This window comes from Nyctibius grandis, chromosome 3, assembly GCF_013368605.1.
Source record: "Nyctibius grandis isolate bNycGra1 chromosome 3, bNycGra1.pri, whole genome shotgun sequence".
Classification (NCBI taxonomy): Eukaryota; Metazoa; Chordata; class Aves; order Nyctibiiformes; family Nyctibiidae; genus Nyctibius; species Nyctibius grandis.
Window position 1 is genome coordinate 114,251,043 of NC_090660.1, and position 24,302 is coordinate 114,275,344.

The 24,302-nt window shown below is 48.3% G+C and overlaps 1 protein-coding gene across 8 annotated transcripts in view; it reads right to left on the reverse strand.

Moving 5' to 3' along the window:
* Window positions 1-1,303: 1,303 nt before the first annotated feature.
* Window positions 1,304-24,302, reverse strand: part of EEF1D (eukaryotic translation elongation factor 1 delta) — a 29,389-nt gene continuing 6,390 nt past the window's right edge. For 2 of the 8 annotated variants that reach the window (XM_068397165.1, XM_068397163.1), the window contains 8 exons: window positions 17,400-17,523; window positions 14,957-15,028; window positions 7,690-7,758; window positions 6,512-6,605; window positions 6,147-6,250; window positions 4,666-4,914; window positions 3,188-3,382; window positions 1,304-1,400 (listed from right to left, as the gene is read on the reverse strand). In XM_068397165.1, coding sequence (XP_068253266.1) covers window positions 1,362-1,400; window positions 3,188-3,382; window positions 4,666-4,914; window positions 6,147-6,250; window positions 6,512-6,605; window positions 7,690-7,758; window positions 14,957-15,028; window positions 17,400-17,519 — 942 coding nt within the window. In that variant the 5' untranslated portion in view covers window positions 17,520-17,523 and the 3' untranslated portion in view covers window positions 1,304-1,361. Of the gene's footprint in view, window positions 1,401-3,187; window positions 3,383-4,665; window positions 4,915-6,146; window positions 6,251-6,511; window positions 6,606-7,689; window positions 7,759-14,956; window positions 15,029-17,399; window positions 17,527-20,586; window positions 21,834-24,302 lie in introns of all 8 variants that reach the window. The other 6 variants (XM_068397164.1, XM_068397166.1, XM_068397160.1 and 3 more) reach the window with 5 other exon arrangements.

A 24,302-nucleotide genomic window follows, 5' to 3' on the forward strand; every position in this document is an offset into this window, starting at 1 on the left:
GATTCCAGGACACTGCCCACAGGGGACAGGACACCAGGGACACCAGCACGTGGCAGTGGGCTCTATGGGACGCTGCACACCCAGCACCGGGCACACATGGCCCCAGCTGTGCCAGCACCCAGGACACCCCCAAGCGCATGGGACACAGGGGATGGCAGCACATGGGACACTGGGCACCCCAAGCATCATGTACATGGAGCCCCAGGGGACGTGGTGCACACGCCCGGTCACCACACACGTCACATACCAGGTGTGACAACACACCAGCCACACCAAAACCAGGCAAGTGACACCGTGCACAGTGGGCACCGTGTGCAGTGACCAGGCACTGTGTGTGCCACCACCAACCCCAAGGGAGACGGCAGGCACGGAGCACCCCAGCACACCACCAGGCTCCCTGCACACCACGGACATCAGGACCCCGCACAGCCAGGAGCGCTGGCACGGGAGTCATTGTCACTTGGCTGTCACGTAGTGCCCGGGTTGGGCGCTGCCCGTTTGCTCAGCGTTGGCACCGTGGAGCCTGTGCCTGGACCTTGGACTCTGGCAGCGCCTGTGCCTACAGTTAGAAATGCCACCGCCCCTGTCCAAGGCCCTGGCTCCTAACGAACCAAATAATCAGCTAAAGGGACCTGGGCAGGAGATCAAGAGCAGGAGGAAAAGAGGGAGGAAATTCAGCCCCAAACCAGCAACTCCTGGTGCTTCATCCTGGGGTTTTTGTTTTAAGAGACTGAGGTCTCTACCTTGGGAAAGCTTGGAGAAGGCTCCAGGGAGACCTTCTAGCACTTTCCAGTGCCTGAAGGGGCTACAGGAAAGTGGGAGAGTGACTTTTTACAAGGGCATGGAGTGACAGGACGAGGGGGAACAGTTTTAAACTGAAAGAGGGGAGATTGAGATGAGATGTGAGGAAGCAATTCTTTGGTGTGAGGGTGGTGAGAGCCTGGCCCAGGTTGCCCAGAGAAGCTGTGGCTGCCCCCTCCCTGGCAGTGTTCAAGGCCAGGTTGGATGGAGCTTGGAGCAACCTGGTCTGGTGGAAGGTGTCCCTGCCCGTGGCAGGGGGTTGGAACTGGATGGGCTTTAAGGTCCCTTCCCACCCAAACCATTCTATGATTCTATGGAAGGTGGGTGCCAACACCCTTAGCAGAGACCACTCAGACCTTCATTCCAACCCAGAAACCTAGGTCACCCCCATCTCAAGGCCTTTCCTTTCATGAAGGGAACAAGGAAGGGAAATAGCCCCAAAGTATCACAAAAAAATCAATCTGGAGAAGTTGCACACAGCAGAGAAACCCATCATCCCATCTGTGCTCCCAGTCTTCATCTTTATTAGTTACAGTTTCGGAGGGGATACAGTTTTGCTTCTAGATCTTGTTGAAAGCAGCAATGTCAACGCTCTGCACCTGCAAGGGAACAAAAGCAGCAGCTCGAGGTTACCGAGATGTTTTCAGACATTCACAACAAAGCACTTGCATGGGGGTTTCTTCACAGCACGCACTAGTGATGCTCAAACAGATTGAGCACAGCCCAGGGGTGGGAAGAGGACCTTTAAGGAGTGTTATTTAGTATTTCCAGTAGCATCAGTCTGAATGGATCTTTAGACAGTCCAGCCTATGAATTATGGAATCATTTTGGTTGGAAAAGACCTTTAAGATCATCAAGTCCAACCGTTAACCCAGCACTGCCAAGGCCACCACTAACCCATGTCCCTCAGCACCACATCTACACAGCTTTTAAATCCCCCCAGGGATGGGGACTCCACCACTGCCCTGGGCAGCCTGTGCCAGTGCTTGACAACCCTTTCCAGGAAGAAATTGTCCCTGATCTCCAATCTAACCCTCCCCTGGCACAACTTGAGGCCGGTTCCTCTCATCCTATCACTTGTTACCTGGGAGAAGAGACTGACCCCCCTCGCTACACCCTCCTTTCAGGCAGTTGTAGGGAGCGAGAAGGTCTCCCCTCAGCCTCCTTTTCTCCAGACTAAACACCCCCAGGTCCCTCAGCCACTCCTCATCACATACATATTAAAACTTTCTAGCAATGTTAAGATGAAAAGAGCAGAAGTTCCCAATTTACTTTTGCAAAAGAGTAGGCAAAAAATAATAAAAAAGGTATCTGACACATCGCTCTCCCAACAGCGAGACTAGGAGCTCTACTGGGCCTGCGTATCACCTGGCACAGGGCTGGAGCTCCTACTATCATTGCCGTGGAAGGAGGAAGAATGGGGATGGAGATGTCCTCCAGCCACCAAGGTTAAAAATGTGTGTCTACCCCGGTGCTGGCTGTCCAGGCTAAGTGTAAAAGCAGGAGGTTCCCCAAAGAACAGTCTGTGGGGGCTGGATGAGCAGCGAGAGCCTGTAAAATGGCTCTGCAAAATAACTCCAAGATATCTGCATCAGCCAGCCTTAAAAAATATATATATTAGATTTAAATATCCAAGTGTCTCAGCCTGCAGACAGAGAATCACAGAATCAATCAGGTTGGAAGAGACCTCTGGGATCATCGAGTCCAACCATTGCCCTGACACCACCATGGCAACTAGACCAGGGCACTAAGTGCCATGTCCAGGCTTTTCTTAAACCCCTCTAGAGACGGTGACTCCACCACCTCCCTGGGCAGCCCCTTCCAATAGCTAATGACCCTTGCTGAGAAGAAATGCTTCCTAATGTCCAACCTGAACCTCCCCTGGCCAAGCTTGAGGCTGTGTCCTCTTGTCCCATCGCTAGTTGCCTGGGATAAGAGGCCAACTCCCACCCCGCTACAACCTCCCTTCAGGTAGTTGTAGACTGCACTAAGGTCACCTCTGAGCCTCCTCTTCTCCAGGCTAAACAATCCCAGCTCCCTCAGCCGTTCCTCAGAGGTCAGACCCTCCAGACCCTTCACCAGCTTGGTCGCCCTCCTCTGCACTCGCTCCAACACCTCAACATCTCTCTTGAAGTGCGGGGCCCACAACTGGACACAGGATTCAAGGTGTGGCCTCACCAGTGCCGAGTACAGAGGGACGATCACTCCCCCAGACCGGCTGGCTACACTATTCCTAGAGGCCAGGATGCCATTGGCTTTCTTGGCCACCTGGGCACACTGCTGGCTCATGTTTAGCCAGCTGTCAATCAGCACATGAACCTTAGTTAAGAATGTCCCCGCAGGTCAGGCATTGCCCCAGCGTTACACAGCTCGCCCAAAGACTTACGTAGTCTTCAAACTTGGTGATCTCCTCCTCCAGGATGTCTGTCCCCACTTTGTCATCCTCCACTACGCACTGGATTTGGAGCTTCTTAATGCCATAGCCTACTGGGACCAGTTTGGAGGCTCCCCACACCAGCCCATCCATGTGGATGGATCGGACGCACTCCTCCATCTTCGCCATGTCAGTCTCATCGTCCCACTGGAAAAGCGTGAAGTAGGAACTTGGTTAGTAGGAACTAATCACCGTTAGCCCCAAGAGGTATCCAATGACTTAAAATTCAACCCTGGGCCTCTCGGTGCGCTTCAGCTGATCCAAACTGCCCTTTCTTGGTGTCTGTTGTCACCAGAATTAGCTGATGGGTGAAGCCAAGCTAAAGCTGACGATGCAGCAATGCTGCACAGCGTGTCATTTCAATGCTACCTAGAAGCACAAAGGGGATTCTTCCTAGAATCATGGAATCGTTTTGGTTGGAAAGGACCTTTAAGATCAAGTCCAACCGTTACCCCAGCACTGCCAAGCCCACCACTAACCCATGTCCCTCAGCACCACATCTACACGGCTTTTAAATCCCTCCAGGGATGGGGACTCCACCACTGCCCTGGGCAGCCTGTGCCAGCGCTTGACAACCCTTTCCATGAAGAAATTGTCCCTGATCTCCAATCTAAACCTCCCCTGCCACAACTTGAAGCCGGTTCCTCTCATCCTGTCACTTGTTACCTGGGAGAAGAGACCGACCCCCCTCGCTACACCCTCCTTTCAGGCAGTTGTAGAGAGCGAGAAGGTCTCCCCTCAGCCTCCTTTTCTCCACACTAATCCCCACCAGGTCCCTCAGCCGCTCCCCATCACACTTGTGCTCCAGACCCTTCCCCAGCCCCGTTGCCCTTCTCTGGACTCGCTCCAGCACCTCAAGGTCTTGCTTGTCGTGAGGGGCCCAAAACTGCACCCAGGATTCGAGGTGCGGCCTCATCAGTGCCGAGCACAGGGGGACGATCCCTGCCCTAGTCCTGCTGGCCACACTAGTGCTGATACAAGCCAGGATGCTGGTGGCCTTCTTGGCCACCTGGGCGAGCAACACAACCGCTTTGGAGCACTCACTTTAAAGTGGCTTTTACCAAGGGTGTCTCTCAGAGCACCAGCCAGCCCAAAGCTTTTGTTCTACCATGACAATTCTTCAAAGTCAGGTTTATTCTCATCTTTAGGGCATTTATCATCTGTCTTTTCTTCAAAGAAAAAAGGCTAATCCTTGTCAGGGGAACCTCAGGGAACAGCCTGCGCTTGTCACGGTGCAAGGAGCAGAGCAGCAGAGCAAAGGCTACAGACCCCAGGTGCAATATCCCACCTCGCTCCGACCCCTTGTTTGGCAATCTGCAGGTCCTAGCTTCACCACTCCACTCAGATGCACAAGGGAGATGATTTACAGCCTCCTGCAGCACAAGACATGCAGCCTCCCTGTTGGGAGCTCCCCCACTGCAGTTACTCACTGGTTTCACATCCAGAAGGATGGAAGACTTGGCAATAAGACCCGGTTTCTTGGCCTTTTTCTCCGCGTACTGACGCAGTCTCTCCTCCCGGACTTTGGCAGCCTCTTGATCTTCTTCTTCATCGTCACTACCAAAAAGGTCGATGTCATCGTCGTCATCTTCCTCTGCAGCAGCTGGTTCAGCCTTCTTTGCTGGTGAAGCAGATGGGAGCTCCACTTTCTTGGAGGGAACACTGAATGGTTCCACTTTCTTCATTGGGGTGACGGGCGGTCAAGTTTGCATTAAGGAAAAAGGGGAGAAGATTAAGCTGAAGATGAATCAGAGCAGCATTCAAGAGAAGCTCAAGAACAGAAGTCTACATTGCTTAAGAGAGTGAACACAGAATCACAGAATGAATCAGGTTGGAAGAGACCTCTGGGATCATCGAGCCCAACCATTGCCCTGACACCACCATGGCAACTAGACCAGGGCACTAAGTGCCATGGCCAGGCTTTTCTTAAACACATCCAGAGATGGTGACTCCACCACCTCCCTGGGCAGCCCCTTCCAATGGCTAATGACCCTTGCTGAGAAGAAATGCTTCCTAATGTCCAACCTGAACTTCCCCTGGCAAAGCTTGAGGCTGTGTCCTCTTGTCCTATCGCTGGTTGCCTGGGAGAAGAGGCCGACTCCCACTGCGCTACACCCTCCTTTCAGGCAGTTGTAGGGAGCGAGAAGGTCTCCCCTCAGCCTCCTTTTCTCCAGACTAAACACCCCCAGGTCCCTCAGCTGCTCCCCATCACACTTGTGCTCCAGACCCTTCCCCAGCCCCGTTGCCCTTCTCTAGACTCGCTCCAGCACCTCAAGATCTTGCTTGTTGTGAGGGGCCCAAAACTGCACCCAGGATTCGAGGTGCGGCCTCACCAGTGCCGAGCACAGGGGGACGATCCCTGCCCTAGTCCTGCTGGCCACACTAGTGCTGATACAAGCCAGGACACTGGTGGCCTTCTTGGCCGCCTGGGCACACTGCTGGCTCATATTCAGTCGCCCATTGACCAACACCCCCAGGTCCTTTTCCACCAGGCACTTTCCAGCCACTCTTCCCCCAGCCTGTAGCGGTGCGGGGGGTTGTTGTGCCCCAAGTGCAGGACCTGACACTTGGCCTTGTTGACCCTCACACAGTGGCCTCGGCCCATCGACCCAGCCCATCCAGACCCCTCTGCAGAGCCCTCCTGCCCTCCAGCACATCAACACTCCTGCACAACTTGGTGTCATCTGCAAACTTAGTGGGGGTGCACTCGATCCCCTTGTCCAGATCGTTGATAAAGATATTGAACAGAACTGGCCCCAGTACTGAGCCCTGGGGAACACCACTTGTGACCAGTCGCCAACTGGATTTCACTCCATTCACCACAACTCTTTGGGCTCGGCCATCCAGCCAGTTTTTTACCCAGCGAAGTGTACACCCATCAACGCGTTAACAGCACTTTGCCAAGGCTCACCTGGGTTGGAGGAACTGGTGAGGGCTGGTGGGAGGTAGATGACTTTTCCAGAGCATTCAGGCGGCTTTCCAACTTGAAGATGGCCTTCTGAAGGTCTGCAACAACTGTGAGAAGAGGACAAGAAAAAAAAAAAACAACCTTATCTTGTAGGCTCTGCATCAGCTCTCAAGTCAGGACAAATTTGCTTCTGCTTAAAGTGGGCTTTGAAACCACCAGTTGCCCCAGTCAGAGGGAAGCCTGCAAAGCTCTGATCAAGACACTGGCACGTGCTCACCTGGTGACAGACAAGGCCAGTAAGGCATACACCTCACAGAAGCAGCACCTCATCCAGTTTTGCTTTCATGCCAGAAGATTCTCCTACTTACCACTGCGAAGGTTTTGATTTTCTACCTCCAGGTGAGAAATTCTGGCAAGGAGTTCATTTTGGTCACTAGCAGGCCCAGAAGAAGTGCTTGCGCTCTGCAACAAGGAAAACCGAGATGAAACAGATCTGTTCACCTAATCCCGAGCGCAGTGAAGCAAAGCAGAGTCATGCCTTCAGGGAAGAAGAAAATTTGAGAGCTAATCTAAGAGCAATGACATTTTCTCTAAAGGCTTTATGAAGAGAAGATACTCGCTCTATAGAATGAAGCATGGAACGTATCTCAAGAAACTTCAGCTGGCACTGATGAGCTGGTCTCCTCTTCCAGACCAAGGCACAGAGCACAGAAGTGACCTGCCTAACGTCACACAGCGAGTCGCTGTGAAAGCTGGAAGGAGATCTGGCATTTCTATACTCCCACCTTCTCTGGTCCAGCCTTTAATTCCTCTCAAAACAACTTAAACCTACTTTAACACATCCTGAGTGAGCAATTATACAAATCTGGTTTCAAAAGTATTTGTTTTAACACCAAAAAAAGAGCTTTTTTCTTTAAGGAGGCTTTTATCTATAAACTCAAATCAAAGGGAAAGAAAATAACAGGCCTTCACACTTTAAGTGTCATTTCTAACTGAATATAACAATAGAGAAAATAATTTATACTCTTTCAAGTGCACCCTGCATATAATTATGATGTGGTTGGAGTTGACATGCTTCTGAGATCTCAGCAGTCACTTAAGATGGAGAGAGGGAAATACAGGGGTTAAGATGAGGAATATGTGGCACAAGGAAAGCAGGTCTGGGAGACGCCTGGTCCTGGGAGACACAGGGAGCAGCGCGAGCTGCTCCTAGCAGGAACATCAAAGAGACCCTTCTCCACCCACCCAAAAAGGGGTCAGACATCAAAAGCACCATGACATCACCCTCCGACGCAGCCTTTGCAGGGGACGCAGGCTCAGGAACACGAGTGCAGATGTGCAGTCCCCAGACACCAAACTGGGAGACCTAAATGCCCCAGTAGAAAATCCTATTATATAGGGTGAGCTACAACCACATGCCAAAGGACAAATGTTTCTCCTTGTAAGGAAGGAGAACTTGGTCCCTCTCTCCGAGGCAGGGCTGTCCTTGCCCTACAACGTCCTCTCAAATCACACACCCAGCTCCATCCGTGCACAGGTGACTTACAGTTGAGCGGCCCGACTGCCTCTTGTGACGGGCAGAAGGAGCTTCTTTACTACGAGGAACTGTCTTCTGCTGCAAAGGGCAAAAGGTTTGGGGGCTGTTTGGTTCAACACAGAAGATAGAAAAGGATTTCACTCATGCTGGAAGAGGCAGGTCAAGTGCAGGAAGCAGATCCACATGCAGGACGAACTGTCAAGCAACAGCCTCACACCAACTACACACCAAAGCCTGCACAGAAATATTTATCCACGAACTCTGCCACCTTCTTGTTAAAACATCTCAGTTCCTGCAGGAAGGTCACGCAGCTGGGTGGTAGAACTAGACTTGGATGCCTAGAGCATGGTCTTGGTCATCTCCCCATCTGTAACATCAGAGATGCAGCAGATGCATCTCAGACCACGGTCTCAGCTGGCTCTCCTGTCATTAGATTAAATCTAATACCTCCCAGATGCAGAACACATGCAAAGTTATCAAGACTCTTTAACAAGTCCTCAATTACCACTCATGCATCTCTCCTAGAGAAGAGTAAAGCAACACTAACAGCTTGATGAGACCCCCTGCGTGGGCTTCCATCCTCCAGAACAGAGGCTGCCAGCCATGGTGGGCTCATCACACCAGGCTTGCCCCATCCTTATACACCAAGGACAAAAATTAAAGCTCAGGTGAACTCGTTGGCTGACCTCTTCCTGTTCCAGTTACACCATCAGTGCCAAAGTCAAAGTTAATTCAGTGAAAAGTGACTTCTGGCAATAGAATCACAGAATCAATCAGGTTGGAAGAGCCCTCTGGGATCATCGAGTCCAACCACTGCCCTGACACCACCATGGCAACTAGACCAGGGCACTAAGTGCCATGGCCAGGCTTCTCTTAAACACCTCCAGAAATGGTGACTCCACCACCTCCCTGGGCAGTCCCTTCCAATGGCTAATGACCCTTGCTGAGAAGAAATGCTTCCTAATGTCCAACCTGAACCTCCCCTGGCAAAGCTTGAGGCTATGTCCTCTTGTCCTATCACTAGTTGCCTGGGAGAAGAGGCCGACTCCCACTGCACTACAACCTCCCTTCAGGTAGTTGTAGACTGCACTAAGGTCACCTCTGAGCCTCCTCTTCTCCAGGCTAAACAACCCCAGCTCCCTCAGCCGTTCCTCGGAGGTCAGACCCTCCAGACCCTTCCCCAGCTTGGTCGCCCTCCTCTGGACTCGCTCCAACACCTCAACATCTTTCTTGAAGTGCGGGGCCCAGAACTGGACACAGGATTCAAGGTGCGGCCTCACCAGTGCCGAGTACAGAGGGACGATCACTTCCCTAGACCGGCTGGCTACACTATTCCTAAGAGAGGCCAGGATGCCATTGGCCTTCTTGGCCACCTGGGCACACTGCTGGCTCATATTCAGCCGCTATCGAGCAACACCCCCAGGTCCTTTTCTGCCAGGCGCTTTCCAGCCACTCTCCCCCCAGCCTGTAGTGGTGCAGGGGGTTGTTGTGCCCCAAGGGCAGGACCCAACACTCAGCCTTGTTGAGCCTCACACAGTGGCCTTGGCCCATCGATCCAGCCTGTCCAGACCCCTCTGCAGAGCCTTCCTATCCACAAGCAGATCAACACTCCAGCCCAACTTGGTATCATCTGCGACCTTACTGAGGGTGTACTCGATCCTCTTGTCCAGATCATTGATAAAGATATTAAACAGAACTGGCCCCAGTACTGAGCCCTGGGGAACCCCACTTGTGACTGGCCACCAACTGGATTTAACTCCATTCACCACAACTCTTTGGGCTCATCCATCCAGCCAGTTTTTTACCCAGTGAGCCTATGCCCACCCAAGCCATGAGCCATTTGCCACAGAAGCCAGCTGTGCCTCCACATTTCTCTGTGAGTGATAACCCCTCAAAGATGAGAAATCTAAAGAGGCAGCACCATCTACCTTGACACTTGTCAGCTGCCATCCTGGAGTCTCACATGGAATAAGTCAGCACAGCTTGGCAGGATGCCTCCAGCTCAAGACAAACCTGCCAGCCTTGTGTGGTTGTGTCATTCGTGGGAAGTCTGAGGAGAAAATCATGGCTGTTTTCCCAAAAAAGGGTGTAGCTATGGCTTGCAAGAGTAAGATCATAGAATGGTTTGGGTTGGAAGGGACCTTAAAGATCATCGAGTTCCAATCCCCTCTGGGATTTCTCAGCTGCAAGTTGCTAATGAGGTCTCTGCAGAAATGGCAAGGATAATTAACAACCTGGATGAAGCTACAGGTTAAACACCCACAAAATTCATGTGAATAGTTCAGTGTGGTGCACCTGGATGAACAGATTCAGCATATTCTATGTCCTAAGCTAATCCTAAACCAGGATTCCCTTTCTCCTCCCATGCTGTGTTTTCCCACACCTGCTTAAAAGGAGGTTTACAACATGGAGAGGGCTCACAGAAATGGCAGAGTGAGGCATTTAAAACACCACCCTGTGGAATTCAGACATTTGTTAGTCACAGAATCACAGAATCAACCAGGTTGGAAGAGACCTCAGGGATCATCGAGTCCAACCATTGCCCTGACACCACCATGGCAACTAGACCAGGGCACTAAGTGCCATGTCCAGGCTTTTCTTAAACCCCTCCAGAGATGGTGACTCCACCACCTCCCTGGGCAGCCCCTTCCAATGCCTAATGACCCTTGCTGAGAAGAAATGCTTCCTAATGTCCAACCTGAACCTCCCCTGGCGAAGCTTGAGGCTGTGTCCTCTTGTCCTATCGCTGGTTGCCCGGGAGAAGAGGCCAACTCCCACTTCACTACAACCTCCCTTCAGGTAGTTGTAGACTGCAATAAGGTCACCTCTGAGCAGGGTGAGCCTAAGCACAGCCCATCTTTTGCTGACAAGGAGAGAGGGTTGCCTGCCCCAAGCTCAAGCAAACAACAGATTCAAGGTCTTCACAAACCAGGCCAGCCATCTTTTGGGTACCTGTAACCCATATAAAACACATTATAAGAGGCACAACGCTGAACCAAGGCCCCAGTTCTGGGAGGTGGTCAAGCCACACTTGCAGAAATTGTGGAAAAGTTGCCTTTATGGGACTGGGCTTTCCCCTGAGGTGAGAATGTTTTAGGCTTTTGGAGATGTGGTCACCAACATACACCTACAGTGTGTTTTTCCCTATGCACAACCAAGTGTTATTTCCTCTTCTGACTCAACTGTGCCAAGAGGAAGCTTGGCACAAGTGTCTGTGGATTTTATCAATCACAGGTTGGATCAATCAATGAGGTTGGAAGTGATCATCGAGTCCAACCGTTGCCCTGACACCACCATGGCAACTAGACCAGGGCACTAAGTGCCATGGCCAGGCTTTTCTTAAACCCCTCCAGAGATGGTGACTCCACCACCTCCCTGGGCAGGCCCTTCCAATGGCTAATGATCCTTGCTGAGAAGAAATGCTTCCTAATGTCCAACCTGAACCTCCCCTGGCAAAGCTTGAGGCTGTGTCCCCTTGTCCTATCACTAGTTGCCTGGGAGAAGAGGCCAACTCCCACTTCACTACAATCTCCCTTCAGGTAGTTGTAGACTGCACTAAGGTCACCTCGGAGCCTCCTCTTCTCCAGGCTAAACACCCCCAGCTCCCTCAGCCGTTCCTCGTAGGTCAGACCCTCCAGGCCCTTCACCAGCTTGGTCGCCCTCCTCTGGACTCACTCCAACACCTCAACATCTTTCTTGAAGTGCGGGAAATGACATTGAAGACCTAGAAGAGGCTTTTCCCCCCACCTAAGAGCAGCAGGATGGATCCTGGCTGGTTTCCCACAAAAGGTGTGACCATCCCCTGCACACAGATGTGTTTCTGCATGCGGCCTCCAAACACTAACAAGATCAGAGGTTTTCTAGGAGCTTCTCTGAAACCCACACACAGGAAACGCACAAAGACAAAGGCTTTTTAAGAGGGAGCTTGGACAGAGAGGAGAATAACAGAGGTTTGGACTCCCACACCAGCCGCCTACCCAGTGACATCCCTTTCGTTACAGCCCCCAGGGAGGGGGTAGGAAGTGAGAGTTCAGTCACCCGCGCCGTTGGACTCGTTTATGACCTCAGGCAAGTCAATCCTTTCTGTGCCTCAGGTCCCCAGCTGTGAGATCTCTCACCACCTGCGGGTCTCAAGGCCACCAGCTGCAGCACCGCACACGTGAACAACTTGATATCTAGGAAAGCATTTAGCGATCGAGCAGATGTCGACTGGAGAGATGGTTTAAAGCAGAGATGACCATGCAAAGCGGGGTGAAAGGTATGTGCAAACAAATGTTTCCAGCGTCAGAGCTTTATACCATCCTTCGGGAAGTACAAAGCACTGCCTCAGCCCTTCTAATGCTCATTCACACGTTTCGGGACACCGCTATCCAGCTGAAGCACAGAATCAACCAGGTTGGAAGAGACCTCTGGGATCATCGAGTCCAACCATTGCCCTGACACCACCATGGCAACTAGACCAGGGCACTAAGTGCCATGGCCAGGCTTTTCTTAAACACCTCCAGAGATGGTGACTCCACCACCTCCCTGGGCAGCCCCTTCCAATGCCTAATGACCCTTGCTGAGAAGAAATGCTTCCTAATGTCCAACCTGAACCTCCCCTGGTGAAGCTTGAGACTGTGTCCTCTTGTCCTAGCGCTAGTTGCCTGGGAGAAGAGGCCGACTCCCACTTCACTACAACCTCCCTTCAGGTAGTTGTAGACTGCACTAAGGTCACCTCTGAGCCTCCTCTTCTCCAGGCTAAACCTGAAACCAGCCTTGGCTGAATTCCACAGCAAAAGGCAGGCACTAATCTTCCATCCTCCCATCTTACAAGATTCAACTTTTCATTTGCTACATCTTTAGGCTCCCGACAATAACTCTGCATGTTCAGGTGGAAGGAAAGACTAAATCCTGATGATAAAAACACGCTTCACTATTTTTCTGTAGGTCACACAGTATAATTCTGGCTTTCTGAAACAGAAAAACAAAGTTTAAGCACGTTCTAAAGTTAAGCCTGCTTTATGCCACGGCTGCCCAAGATTAATGATGATCCTGCAGAAATGCAAGCTACAAAAGCTGATGGTTCAGACTTGTTTCTCAACTGCTCAGTTTTTCTAACCCACACATTAACACAGAAGATCCGACCATGGTTTATCGCTTCAGGTTCCAGGGCTGAGACAGCATCACAGAATCATTTTGGTTGGAAAGGACCTTTAAGATCGAGTCTAACCGTTAACCCAGCACTGCAGATTAGGGTGTAGGGTGCTTTTCCTAATACAGTCGTGCAGTAACACAATGCTTTTTCCTTCAAGCCTTCACTGGAGAGTCCCAATCCACTTTTTGCAACACCTCAGATTCCAGTTTTAAGGACCTATGGCTCAGTCCTGAGCTTAAAGCCTCAAGCCCGCCAAGTTTTTTCACATGAAAAAAAAAAAAACCATCCACCAGATTAATTTTTTATATTCAGCACTAACCCAAACAAATGCCACAGGGGTGCAAAGGATTTTATATTCTCAAATTTCTGTTCTAGCTTTGGTCTGGTGCTTTGCCAGTTCCCTCAGTCTTCCCCATTACAGGACCTGGATGATCCAAATTCACACGCTTCTCACACAAAGCAGCTCTTTAACAGGAGTCACAGGCCAAGGCAAGAAACTCCTCCTCTTTGGCAAACCACAGACTGTTCTACAAGATGAGAATATGCCTTCAGGGCAGACCAGCAGCACTGCAACATGATTTTTATTTAGGTTTCCTGTCCCTACTCACCACATCCAGCCTCTGCTCCTGGAGGAGGCAGGTCTTGGAGGGAAGCAGCAACCTTGCCCAGCTTGAAAAGGTCTTTCCAAAGGCATTTCACACTATCTGTGCAGAGAGTTCTCCAACCCTGTTTGGGATGGGGGCTCATTTCCCCACATATTTGCCTTACTGAAGTCAAACTAAAAGCCTTTGACGGGGGCTGACAGTCTCTACCAAAAGCCCAACCATATTATTTCAGATTTTAACTTAAATGAGCCAGTTCAGGAAAATCTTCTCTAATCTGTTGGCTGAAATACTGATGCTGAAGTAAGACACGAGCATTAGAATATGTTCAACTATTTTCTTCCTCAACGTTTTTTGGTTTGGTTTTAATATTGCTAAGATGTCCCAGCTTTCCATTGATTCCCATGCTGTAAATTGGGACCACAGAATCTAACCAAATTTAATCCTTCCCCACCATCCTTTCATCAAATTTGCCCTGCTTTTCCTCATCCAATTCCAAGTTTCCAGTGCAGTACTGAGTATCTCAGATCACTCAGACAAGGGGTTGGAGAAGTTGGTTTTGTAGTGTTGAGTTCAACAGGCACAGTGAGACCACCATGGCGAAAGCAATTAGCTTAATTCCTCCACATTCACCCCAAATGTACAGCTCCTTTCTGCTTGTGTTAAGGAGGAATATGAAATATTCCCCTTGGGAAAGGCTAGATTTCGTGTTATTGGACTGATCTAGATAGAGCCTGAGGGGGTTAAATACCCCAAGAGGGAGTTATGAGGCCAAATCAATAAAGGATGGACACCCTCAGATGGGACATAGGTGCAGGTAAGTAGTAGTCCCACTGCAGAGGTAAGAAACCAAGACACATGGGCAGTATTCTGTGAATTTTCTTCATCCATTAAACCAGTCCACTTATTAATTTCAGATCTCAGCTTCCTCTTGAAAAATTAAAGAGTTTTTAGCAGTGCTATCTGCACAAAAACACCTCCAGAAAGGATGTTACTGAACCTCTACAGGATGGTCTAGTAGCCAAGTTGAATTCCCCAGATGCAGCAGATGGAAGAGACCATTTTTTTGCACATACCCTAAACTGAAAGCAAAACAGGAAAGAGAAGGTGGCAGCTCAGTGTACCCCAAGAGAGACACACACACTCCTGCTGGCAGCTCAGTGCTTTGCTACTCAGCAAGGTTATCTGAACAGTGACTTGTAACTTGTTAGATAAGACTTGTGGGAACAAACTCTAGCATTCTGCCAGGAGAAAAAGTAAAGAAATGCACAGTTGGAGACTTTTAACCCAAATCCAGTTAGTTTTAAAAAGCACTGCAGGCTAGCAAGCAGGTAAGCAGCATGCACTCTAGTAGTAATGGTGCTCTTGATCGGATGGAGCTATGCTGGTGGTACACAGCACTGCACACCTTAGTCTTCTCCTCTAACTTAAAAACCAGAAGCCACACAATCTATGAACTAGTCACAGTTTCTGTGAGATGCACCACAGCTAAAAATGGTTGCGGGTAGCCAGCTGGTGAGAGAGCTTGGGTACTCACTCCGGCCAGCGATTTCTGGATATTCTCCCTGGCTCTGGCAATGTCGCGTAGGATCGTGCTGGCTCCGTTCTCCTGCAAACAGCGCAGAAAGAACCAAGATTTTTTTTAAAAAATATGAAACATGGGAAAGTGGTCAGGGAAGTTAAAAAAAAAGGGTGGGGGGTAATAGTGAGGGAGGGTTCCTTCCAATGATTCAGCAAGTATTGCAAAATTAGCTGCAAGGATTGGATCTAAATCAAGCAGCACCAACTGCAATCCCTGGTCACATCAGGCCACACGTCCAGAAGATCACTCAGTCAAGAGCTTTTCAAATTCTCTATTATTACCCTGAACTGTTTGGACAGCTGCCAGCCAGGCAGAGGGCTGGAGTCACTTCAGGACTCCTCAGAGATCTATCGTTAGGCAGCTCTTTTTCGTAGTATGACCTGTCATTGCTTTTAGGCAAGAAGTGACAGCCCTAACTGAAGTCTTCTATCCAAAAAAAATATGACCCAGAGTACAGCAGCACAAATTTTTATTCCCTTCATCCTCCTGCTGCCATGCCTTAGCCTGGATTTGGAAAATTCCCTTTCTTAGGGCACAAAATCAGTTTCCATGATTCATTCACTCCTCACCTCTCCCAGACTGCAATCCCACAAGCAAGACCAGACATGAAACTGCTCACAGGCCCAAAACCCCGTGTCAGATAGACCATAGAAGAGCAACAGCCTGGACACATTCAGGTAGATACCACCTCCAGGTAGCAGGAAGGTTTTAAGGAGTGTGGGTCTTTTTCCTCAGCAGGGAAGTGGCTGACAAACAGCTGCAGAAACTCCACCAGAACCTTCACACCACCTCTCGCAGGTAGAACTTCTTCACTGGAAGCTCCTTATGTGGCGTGAAATAGTCTTAACTGTTCTTCTAAGAGCACTGCAGAGGTTTGTACTTTAACATCTACCTCAAGCACTCATAAAATCATAGAATGGTTTTGGTTGGAAAGGACCTTTAAGATCATCAAGTCCAACCCTTAACCCAGCACTGCCAAGCCCACCACTAACCCATGTCCCTCAGCACCACATCTACACGGCTTTTAAATCCCTCCAGGGATGGGGACTCCACCACTGCCCTGGGCAGCCTGTTCCAGTGCTTGACAACCCTTTCCATGAAGAAATTGTCCCTGATCTCCAATCTAAACATCCCCTGGTGCAACTTGAGGCCATTTCCTCTCATCCTATCGCTTGTAACCTGGGAGAAGAGACTGACCCCCCTCGCTACACCCTCCTTTCAGGCAGTTGTAGAGAGCGAGGAGGTCTCCCCTCAGCCTCCTTTTCTCCATGCTGAACCCCCCCAGGTCCCTCAGCTGCTCCTCATCACACTTGTGCTCCAGACCCTTCCCCAGCCCTGTTGCCCTTCTCTGGACTCACTCCAGCACCTCAATGTCTTCCTTGTAGTGAGTGGCCCAAAAATGAATACAGGATTTGAGGTGCAGCCTCAGCAGCAGCTCACCTATAGCTTCTAATTTTTATGCAAGTGTCCCAGGTGCTGTGCAACCACTATACTACCATGGGCAGCAGGAATAGACAGAGTGTGCCTAGAAGCTATTACTTAAGGAAAAAGCTTCCCCTTAAACACTTGCAAGACAGCCATTTAAAACTCTAAGCAGCTTTCTACATAACCAACCAAATGCATAAGCAGTCAACAGCTCTTTACGTAGCAGGAAGAAGTGAGGATAGCTCTGTACCTTTAAACAGTAATAATTTCGAGCTAATATTTAAGCTTGAACTACTTCAGCTCAGGTGTGCTGCAGCAGCACCAGGCTTCCCCTCCACCTGCTCCCCCCAACTCACCAGTACTGTGATGCAGTCTTCTGCAGAAGCACACTGAATATTTCAGGGGGTAGAAAAAAAAGAGGAACATAATTCCTGGTCTCTTTGGAGCCATGGTACCTCTCTTCAACCATCATGTCATATATACCCACTATATCCCTTGCCAAGGGAAGCTTGGCTGCTCCAAAACCACAGTAAAACAGCATCTTCCCTGGCTGAATGGGGACAGGTCAATTCTTCACCCAACCCAGTCAAAAGATCTGCAGCTCTCGGGGCTTACGGCTCAAACTGTGCCCCCATTAGATCACAGCATCCGTGCCCTATCATAGCAGCCTGAAAAGATTAAAAGTAACTGCTGCAACCTATAACTGTTGTTACAAGGGTGTCTGATCTCCCAGTACACTGGTTGTACGGGAAAAATTCTTCACAGGCCACAGAAGATGGTCTTTGAAAGGGCAAAAAGGGTCATAACCAGGTGCAGGCTTAGAGAGCTCCAGAAAAGACTCTCACACTTGGAAAAAGCAGCACCCAGAGTGGAAATAATACAAAAGTCAGGTGGATCGTGTCCTTTCACCCGCTCTGTACTGGCTCTTAAAGCTCCAGCACTCTGCCCAACCCCACCTGAGAACAAGCGTTACCTGCTGGCGTGAAGGGCTGCCAACTGGCCCGTTCATCTGCTCATAGTATCTTCTCTCAGCATCGTCGTACTTGTACTTCTCAAACCAGATCTTCTCATGCAAAAAGAAGTCGACTGCCATTTTTCTGCAGAAAGGAAAAAAAAACAACCCAAAGTGAGTTCCTAAAAGTACTTAAGGTCAGCAGCTTGCAAGGAGCTTGTCAGAGGAGTGTTTTCTTCCCCCAAAGAGCTGTGCCTGCAGCTCTCTGCCTCGCCGTTCCCCCACCAGTGGAAAGCTTTAAGTAAACAGGATCCTATTAAGAAAGCAGGGCAGTCTAATCACCCACCCGTCTGTCTGGCCTGACCTGCATTTAGTGACAGAACCCCAAGTAGGGACAGAATAAATCAGCTGATCTCTACCTGCTTCCACCAAAAAATAGTTTCCAGAGCAGGATTTTCTCTGGACACGCTGGAGTCTGCTACTAAGAAAGATGTCTTGTGTATGAGAATCAAAAAAGGGAATAATGCTTTTAATTCTTAAAACACCTGGCCACAGTGAAACCAAAGACTAAGAATACACAGCTCCAAGCGGCCACATACATGCGACAGGCAGCTCCTGACACCACAGCTCACAAATTTAAATGCATTTCAGTCTTCCTTGGACACGACTCAACCGTATTGACAGCAACTGTTGACTGTCTTAGGCTACTACGTGTCTCTACCTGGTCACACCATGATTCACCGAATCCTCCTGTAAGAAACAGCCTGGCACAGTGTATTGCCTGACACCGACAAGCCTCCAGGAATCCAGATACACACACACTATTTACACACATGCCCTTTTGGAAGCTGCTGCAATCGTTCAGAAATTAAAATCATCAGCAATGCAACACTTGCAAGGGCCAGACACAGAATCAACCAGGTTGGAAGAGCCCTCTGGGATCATCGAGTCCAACCATTGCCCTGACAACACCATGGCAACTAGACCAGGGCACTAAGTGCCATGTCCAGGCTTTTCTTAAACCCCCCCAGAGATGGTGACTCCACCACCTCCCTGGGCAGCCCCTTCCAATGGCTAATGACCCTTTCTGAAAAGAAAGTCTTCCTAATGTCAATACGAGGAGGAACAGCATAAACCACCCTAACGCTGCTGGGAAATGGTGTAAGTTATTTTTCTTCAGTGCAACAGCTTCCAAAGGTTGTTTAATTTCTGAACTTGAAGGTAAATGATGGAGCCCTTGCAACAGTAAGAGAAGACGTGTCCTTATTTCAAGCCAGGGGACAGCTAAGAGAGCCAAGATCAGGTTGAGGAGGTTGTGATGCTCAGTCCCTGCTCTCACCACAAAACCACACCATTACCAGGTTCCACCACACAACAGGGAGTAACCCACAAACCCTGTGCCTATCAGCTCAAAACCCCACAGCTCTCCAGTAAAACACTTCCAACAGATGAGTCTTCTGCAAAACAAGCACCCTTCTCATCTACCCACTCAGAAGAGGCCACCACACCACACAGGTCCTCCTCACTGAAGCCATTCCCAGCACTCAACCCTCCAAGACCCTGCTTGAGCTGCCAACCAGTACCATCAATAAAGAATCCCAGTTGCAGACAAACTTATGCCACATATTTTACAAAGACACATGGACTTTCCCGGTGGAAGGGTGAAAGGTATGACCAAACATCTAGTTTTGTCCAACTAAAGAGAAAATTACCCCACACAGGACAGGGTGAAAGGCACATGTGCTCTAAAGCTTGTCTGTAACCCCCTGCATCACTTGACATTAAGACCTTAAAATCATCCAACAAATCCTAAGAAACTCAAGGATGAAAAGCGTCAGAAATAAGGACTGACGCTCCAAGAGCCTTTTTTCCCCCCCAAGAACATCAGTCACTGCAAAATAACATCTAAGCACTGGCCTTTGGACAGGCTCCCAGGGTGTTACAGCCCTCCCTGCAGCAGACTTCAGGCAGCCATAATATAAAGGCATATTTTTAAGACAGAAGCTGTAGCATCATACTGCATCTCACCCAGGACTTAGAAAGAAGCCTTTAAATGTTTGTCTGGAAACTGATGTATAACTGCAAGCGTGAAGGTCACCTACAATTTGAGAATGAATTCTTCCTGCCCAGCTACATACACACACACCAAACGAGCTGTAATCCTGCTAGTCCTGTCCCAAAATTAACAGTATCTTCCAAATCAAATGGTCTAAGAGATTAGAAAGGCAAGCTTCTCCCGCAACGAAGCAAATACAGCACATGCTCCTGCCAGACTGGTGCCCTAAATTATATTTCACTGTCATCCCCAAGCCTTCTTCAAACTGGATGCTGGTAGGGATGCTCAAATGTAGCCATGTCTTGCACAGAGCTCAACGACTGGCCTATGTGCTCTGCAGGAGAATGGGGGATAATTGCTTCTCTGAAGGACCTTGTGGGATTTTAATAGAAATACACAGCAAATAACCACCACTAATTTCTCAAATTCAAAGATGAAATGCTGCATCCCCTGCAGTCTCAGGAGGTCTGTTTAAAACACAATTACTCCCTCCAGCTTCTCACTTTTATGGCTTTTTGTATGCAATAGCAATACAGAAAGAGGAGCAGCTTCAGCCTCCCACCATGTAAAGAGGGGGTCAAACCTTCGCTCACCTCCCAGCTCTGACTTTAAAGGCTTAATCTCTGGCACCACACAAACAGAATCCCAGACTGGTTTGGGTTTGGGTTGGAAGGGACCTTAAAGATCATCTAGTTCCAACCCCCTGCCACAGGCAGGGACACCTTCCACTAAACCATGTTGCTCCCAAGCCCCATCCAACCTGGCCTTGAACACTGCCAGGGAGGGGGCAGCCACAGCTTCTCTGGGCAACCTGGGCCAGGCTCTCACCACCCTCACAGCAAAGAATTTCTTCATAATATTTAATCTAAATCTCCCCTCTTGCAGTTTAAAACCGTTACGCCTCTGTCCTAAATACTACCTTTAGCCACCAGCATTGATTAGGAGAAGGGGTTTCCTTGAAGGAGCTTCCCCCACCCAGTCACCCTGCCCACAACCAGCCTCCCTGGCTCAGGAGCAGCATCTCCTTACAGCTGCACGCTGTCCTGTAGACACAAAGGACTCCCGTGTTCTACACATGTAAATTCTTTCAGCTCAATCCTGACCCAGCAGTTTTGCATGTGTGAGTGTTACCCCAGAATAAACTTCTCCTACTTTGTTCCTGGCGCAGCAGAAGCAGCTGGTTGGGAGGGTTTTACTACTGCGGGCTCCTGCATCCCTGTACTCTCTCCTGCTCTTGCCATTTTCAGAGCCTTGGCTGCATAGTATCGCGACTCGGCACTGTCATACGTCAGCTTATTAAGCCACATAGTTTCGTTGTCCTCATGCAGAAAAAAGCAGGTAGGCGAAGGTTGCTCAGCATCACTGGGAAGCAGAGAGTTGGCAGCAATCTCCACGTGTTCAACGCCTGGTTCCTTTCCAGCGCTGTGGTTCTCCCTGTCCTCGTGCTGGTTCTTCAGTGCTTCGGGGCAGCCGCGTTGCTGCTGTCTGACTTTGCCCGACGGATGACCATCAAACATGTTCTCGTAGAAGCTCTTCTCAGCATCATCATAGAGAGGTTTCTCTAACCACACCTCTGACATGAGAGCCTGCAAGCTCGAAATCTGCGGCTTACCATTTACCGTCTGGTGTGCAGAGCCAGGCAAACCGGTAACGAAGGAGGAATCAGAATCAGCAACGACGTCTGGAGCTAAGCTTGGTGTAGCAGGAGTGGGCAGGGCTGTAGCATAGCCCTCATCTGGTGTTCTCAGCCCAACGTTGCCAGCGTTTGACCACACAGACAGGACAGTTAGGACATTTGGAGGAACAAAGAACTGAGATTTTTCAATAAACGCCTCCTCGGCCTTATCAAAGTCAAACTTGTTGACCCAGACATCCTGAACAACGTGGTGACACGCAGCCAGACTCCCATGGGAGCAGGGCAGGGCTGGTAAAAGCATCCTCGGCTTAGGAATATCTTGGACATCTTTTGACCTGGCCACTAAGGTGGACTGCTCAGTGGTTAGGGCAGTCTCAGGTGCCTCCTCGTTCTGACAATCTGCTATTTTTTGCCTGTACACGTTCTCAGCCTGATCATAGACAGGCTTGTCAAACCACACATGGTCAGCTGATAAACCAGCCAGAACAGAGTCTAACTTGGAGGTCACAGGTTTGGGTTTTGGAGAACGCTTCCGTTTCCTTTGTTTCTTTCCGTTCTTCGCTCTCTTCAGGTCTCCCTTGAATTCACCTTCAACAGAGTCATCGTTGCAGACTCCATTTACAGCTTCTACCTCCTGGCACTCCTCCGGGGCCGCAGCAGCCAGCATCGCTTCTCTCTCGTAATGCAGTCTCTCTGCTTCATCATATTTGTGCTTGTCTACCCATACTTTTTCTACCGGGCATGGAGATTTCCTTCTTCTCATCTTCCAAAGAGCGGCAGCATTAAAAGATAAGCACAACAATGTAGTTGCAGCAAAACTAAACAAAGCAAGGGCATGCATCAGACTTTAGTAATTTCTTTAAGTAATATAAGTATCAAAAGCTTTTGTGCTATTACTATTCATGGTAAAGAGCCTAAGCATTTAGTTCGATTTCTTTTGTTATAAATTTTAATTAAACTGCATAAACACATCCAGTTTCCAAAGTTAAAATAAGCTTCCTCCTAAAATACTTCTGCTGTTCTGACAAGCATTCTGCACATAACTATTTAAAAACTATTTGAAGGCACTTCAAATTTCATTTTTGAAGACAACTGGCAGGAAAAAAAAACCAACAATAAGGTTTTGTTAAATCCCTGGTAAAGTTAAAGTTATTTAACCAAGTTAGTAGATTAGCCCTTAATTACTTGTTAGGTATTCTCAATTAGGCACTGATTTAGGAAGGCTAAAAAAAAGATGTCCCAATTCTTGAGTGTCTTTAGAGGTCATTGCTTACACCTAGTTGTGTTTTGCTACTACAAGTCAGCAGAGGGAGCTGACTGAAAAACTGTGACTCTGTTTTGCTTTAAAACCCCAGTTACCACCAAATGAAAACTGACCAAGAGCTGGAGATCTCATGATTAAATGAGCTCACCACAAAAATCTTCTATTGAAATGAAAAATATTGCGTCTACTTTGTGTTTTCCTGCCCTACTCATACCTTACTAGGAAAAAAAAAAACAAGTTTCAAGTATGTGTAGATTGGAAATGGTATAGGAAATACCTTTCCAAGTACAGAATTTACTGTACTGCTCAAATATCTACGGAGGAGGTAACTACCTCTCTGCCAAACATGACTACATGGTCTGATTCCTGGAGTTAAAAAAAAAAATAAAGGTTTGAAATGAAGTTACTTGTAAGCCAGCTCTCCAGCTGCAAGTTTTATAGCTACAATTTTTTCTCTGACAGGTTGGCAAATAAAATTCACACACAGCTGAAATATCCTCCAGACTTCAGTCGATGGTTTATAATTCCAGCCATTCCTGGAAGATTTTACAAGCTTCAAGTGCAGGGCTTGACAGAGCAGTAAAACCAATAAACTATTATTACAAGTAAACACTTTTGCCTTTATAAACTTTCAATTTATATTTATATAGTTTAAAATATTAAAGCAATGTAATATATATATTACATAAACTATAAAAAATACTAGGAAAAGCAAAAGTAGATCTTTCGTCTTCTTACTGGAGTTGTGAAACTGCTCCTCCACCACTGCTGAAAACACTGCAATACGCTAAAAACATTTAAAAATATCTCAATTGAAACTTATTTTGAAGTCTTTGTTTTACTTTACACTCTTCTCTTGCATTTTACAGCAGTTATGGAGTGATAAAACACTTCTTACTCCAGACAACTAGAAACAAAAATTAAACATTAATCTGCTTGTTACCATCACCATCAAAAACACCCCAGCTGGAAGCACACGCATTGCAAGGTAGGAGCAATACTATAAGCAAGGAGTAACTCGGGTTTACTCCTCAGATAAGCTCTGCTACTACAGAGAGCCTGCACAAGTTATTTTGAGGTACAAGAATATGTTGGTGCTGTAAAAAAAACCCATCATTGAGGCATCTGCATATTCCTGATTGTCTCAGCCGCTGGATAAATACATTTTAGATTTTTTTTAAATTCTTATGTGGCAAACGGCATCCCCTTTAAAAAATAACCTTTAATTTAAATTTAAATTTAAATGCTAATTTAAATGGGATTCTTAGAGGGTGACAACATCAGCTGAAGCAATACCAGCATTTCAGTCATCTGGCAGAAGGGAAAAGGATTCAATGATGCAAATTAAAAGCGTCGCGCACAAAGGCATCGCTTTGTTCTACAATAACGTCCGTCTGGATCTAGCACAGTGACTTGCCAGCACAAAATCCATGGGAAAAGCAAAAAGCACAACTGAAACTGCCAATAAAGTTGAATTTTTAGGTTACTTAGGTCAATAAGGACTCCTAAACAGAATATCCCTACACATTCTGCTTGGCTCTACATTCACATTCGAGTTATCCCAAGGAAAAATCATAGTCTATAGCCTTCAAGGAGATCCTTTATTAATAATACTTCATTAATCCAACACAGGTAGTGTTATACTCGGAGGTTACTACTTAAAGCATCTCAGGAAGAATCTCTAGTGTAACAAGAAACCTGGAGGAGACTCAATACAGCTCAAGCTGTCACGCCTTTTAATATTTAATTTGCATTACAGCTATTAACATTTCACATAGAGCACGACCATTTGACAAAAACAGAACTAAAATTTGGGGCTTAATTTATTTTTTTTTAATTATAGGTGATTTTGCTCAAGTCCTGAAGCAAACAGCTTCAAGCCCTGGAGCTGCAGCCCCCACGTCACTCATCTCAAGGGTGAGGTGTGTTATTGAGGACTCCATTTAGCAGGAGGTTCTCTCAAATCAA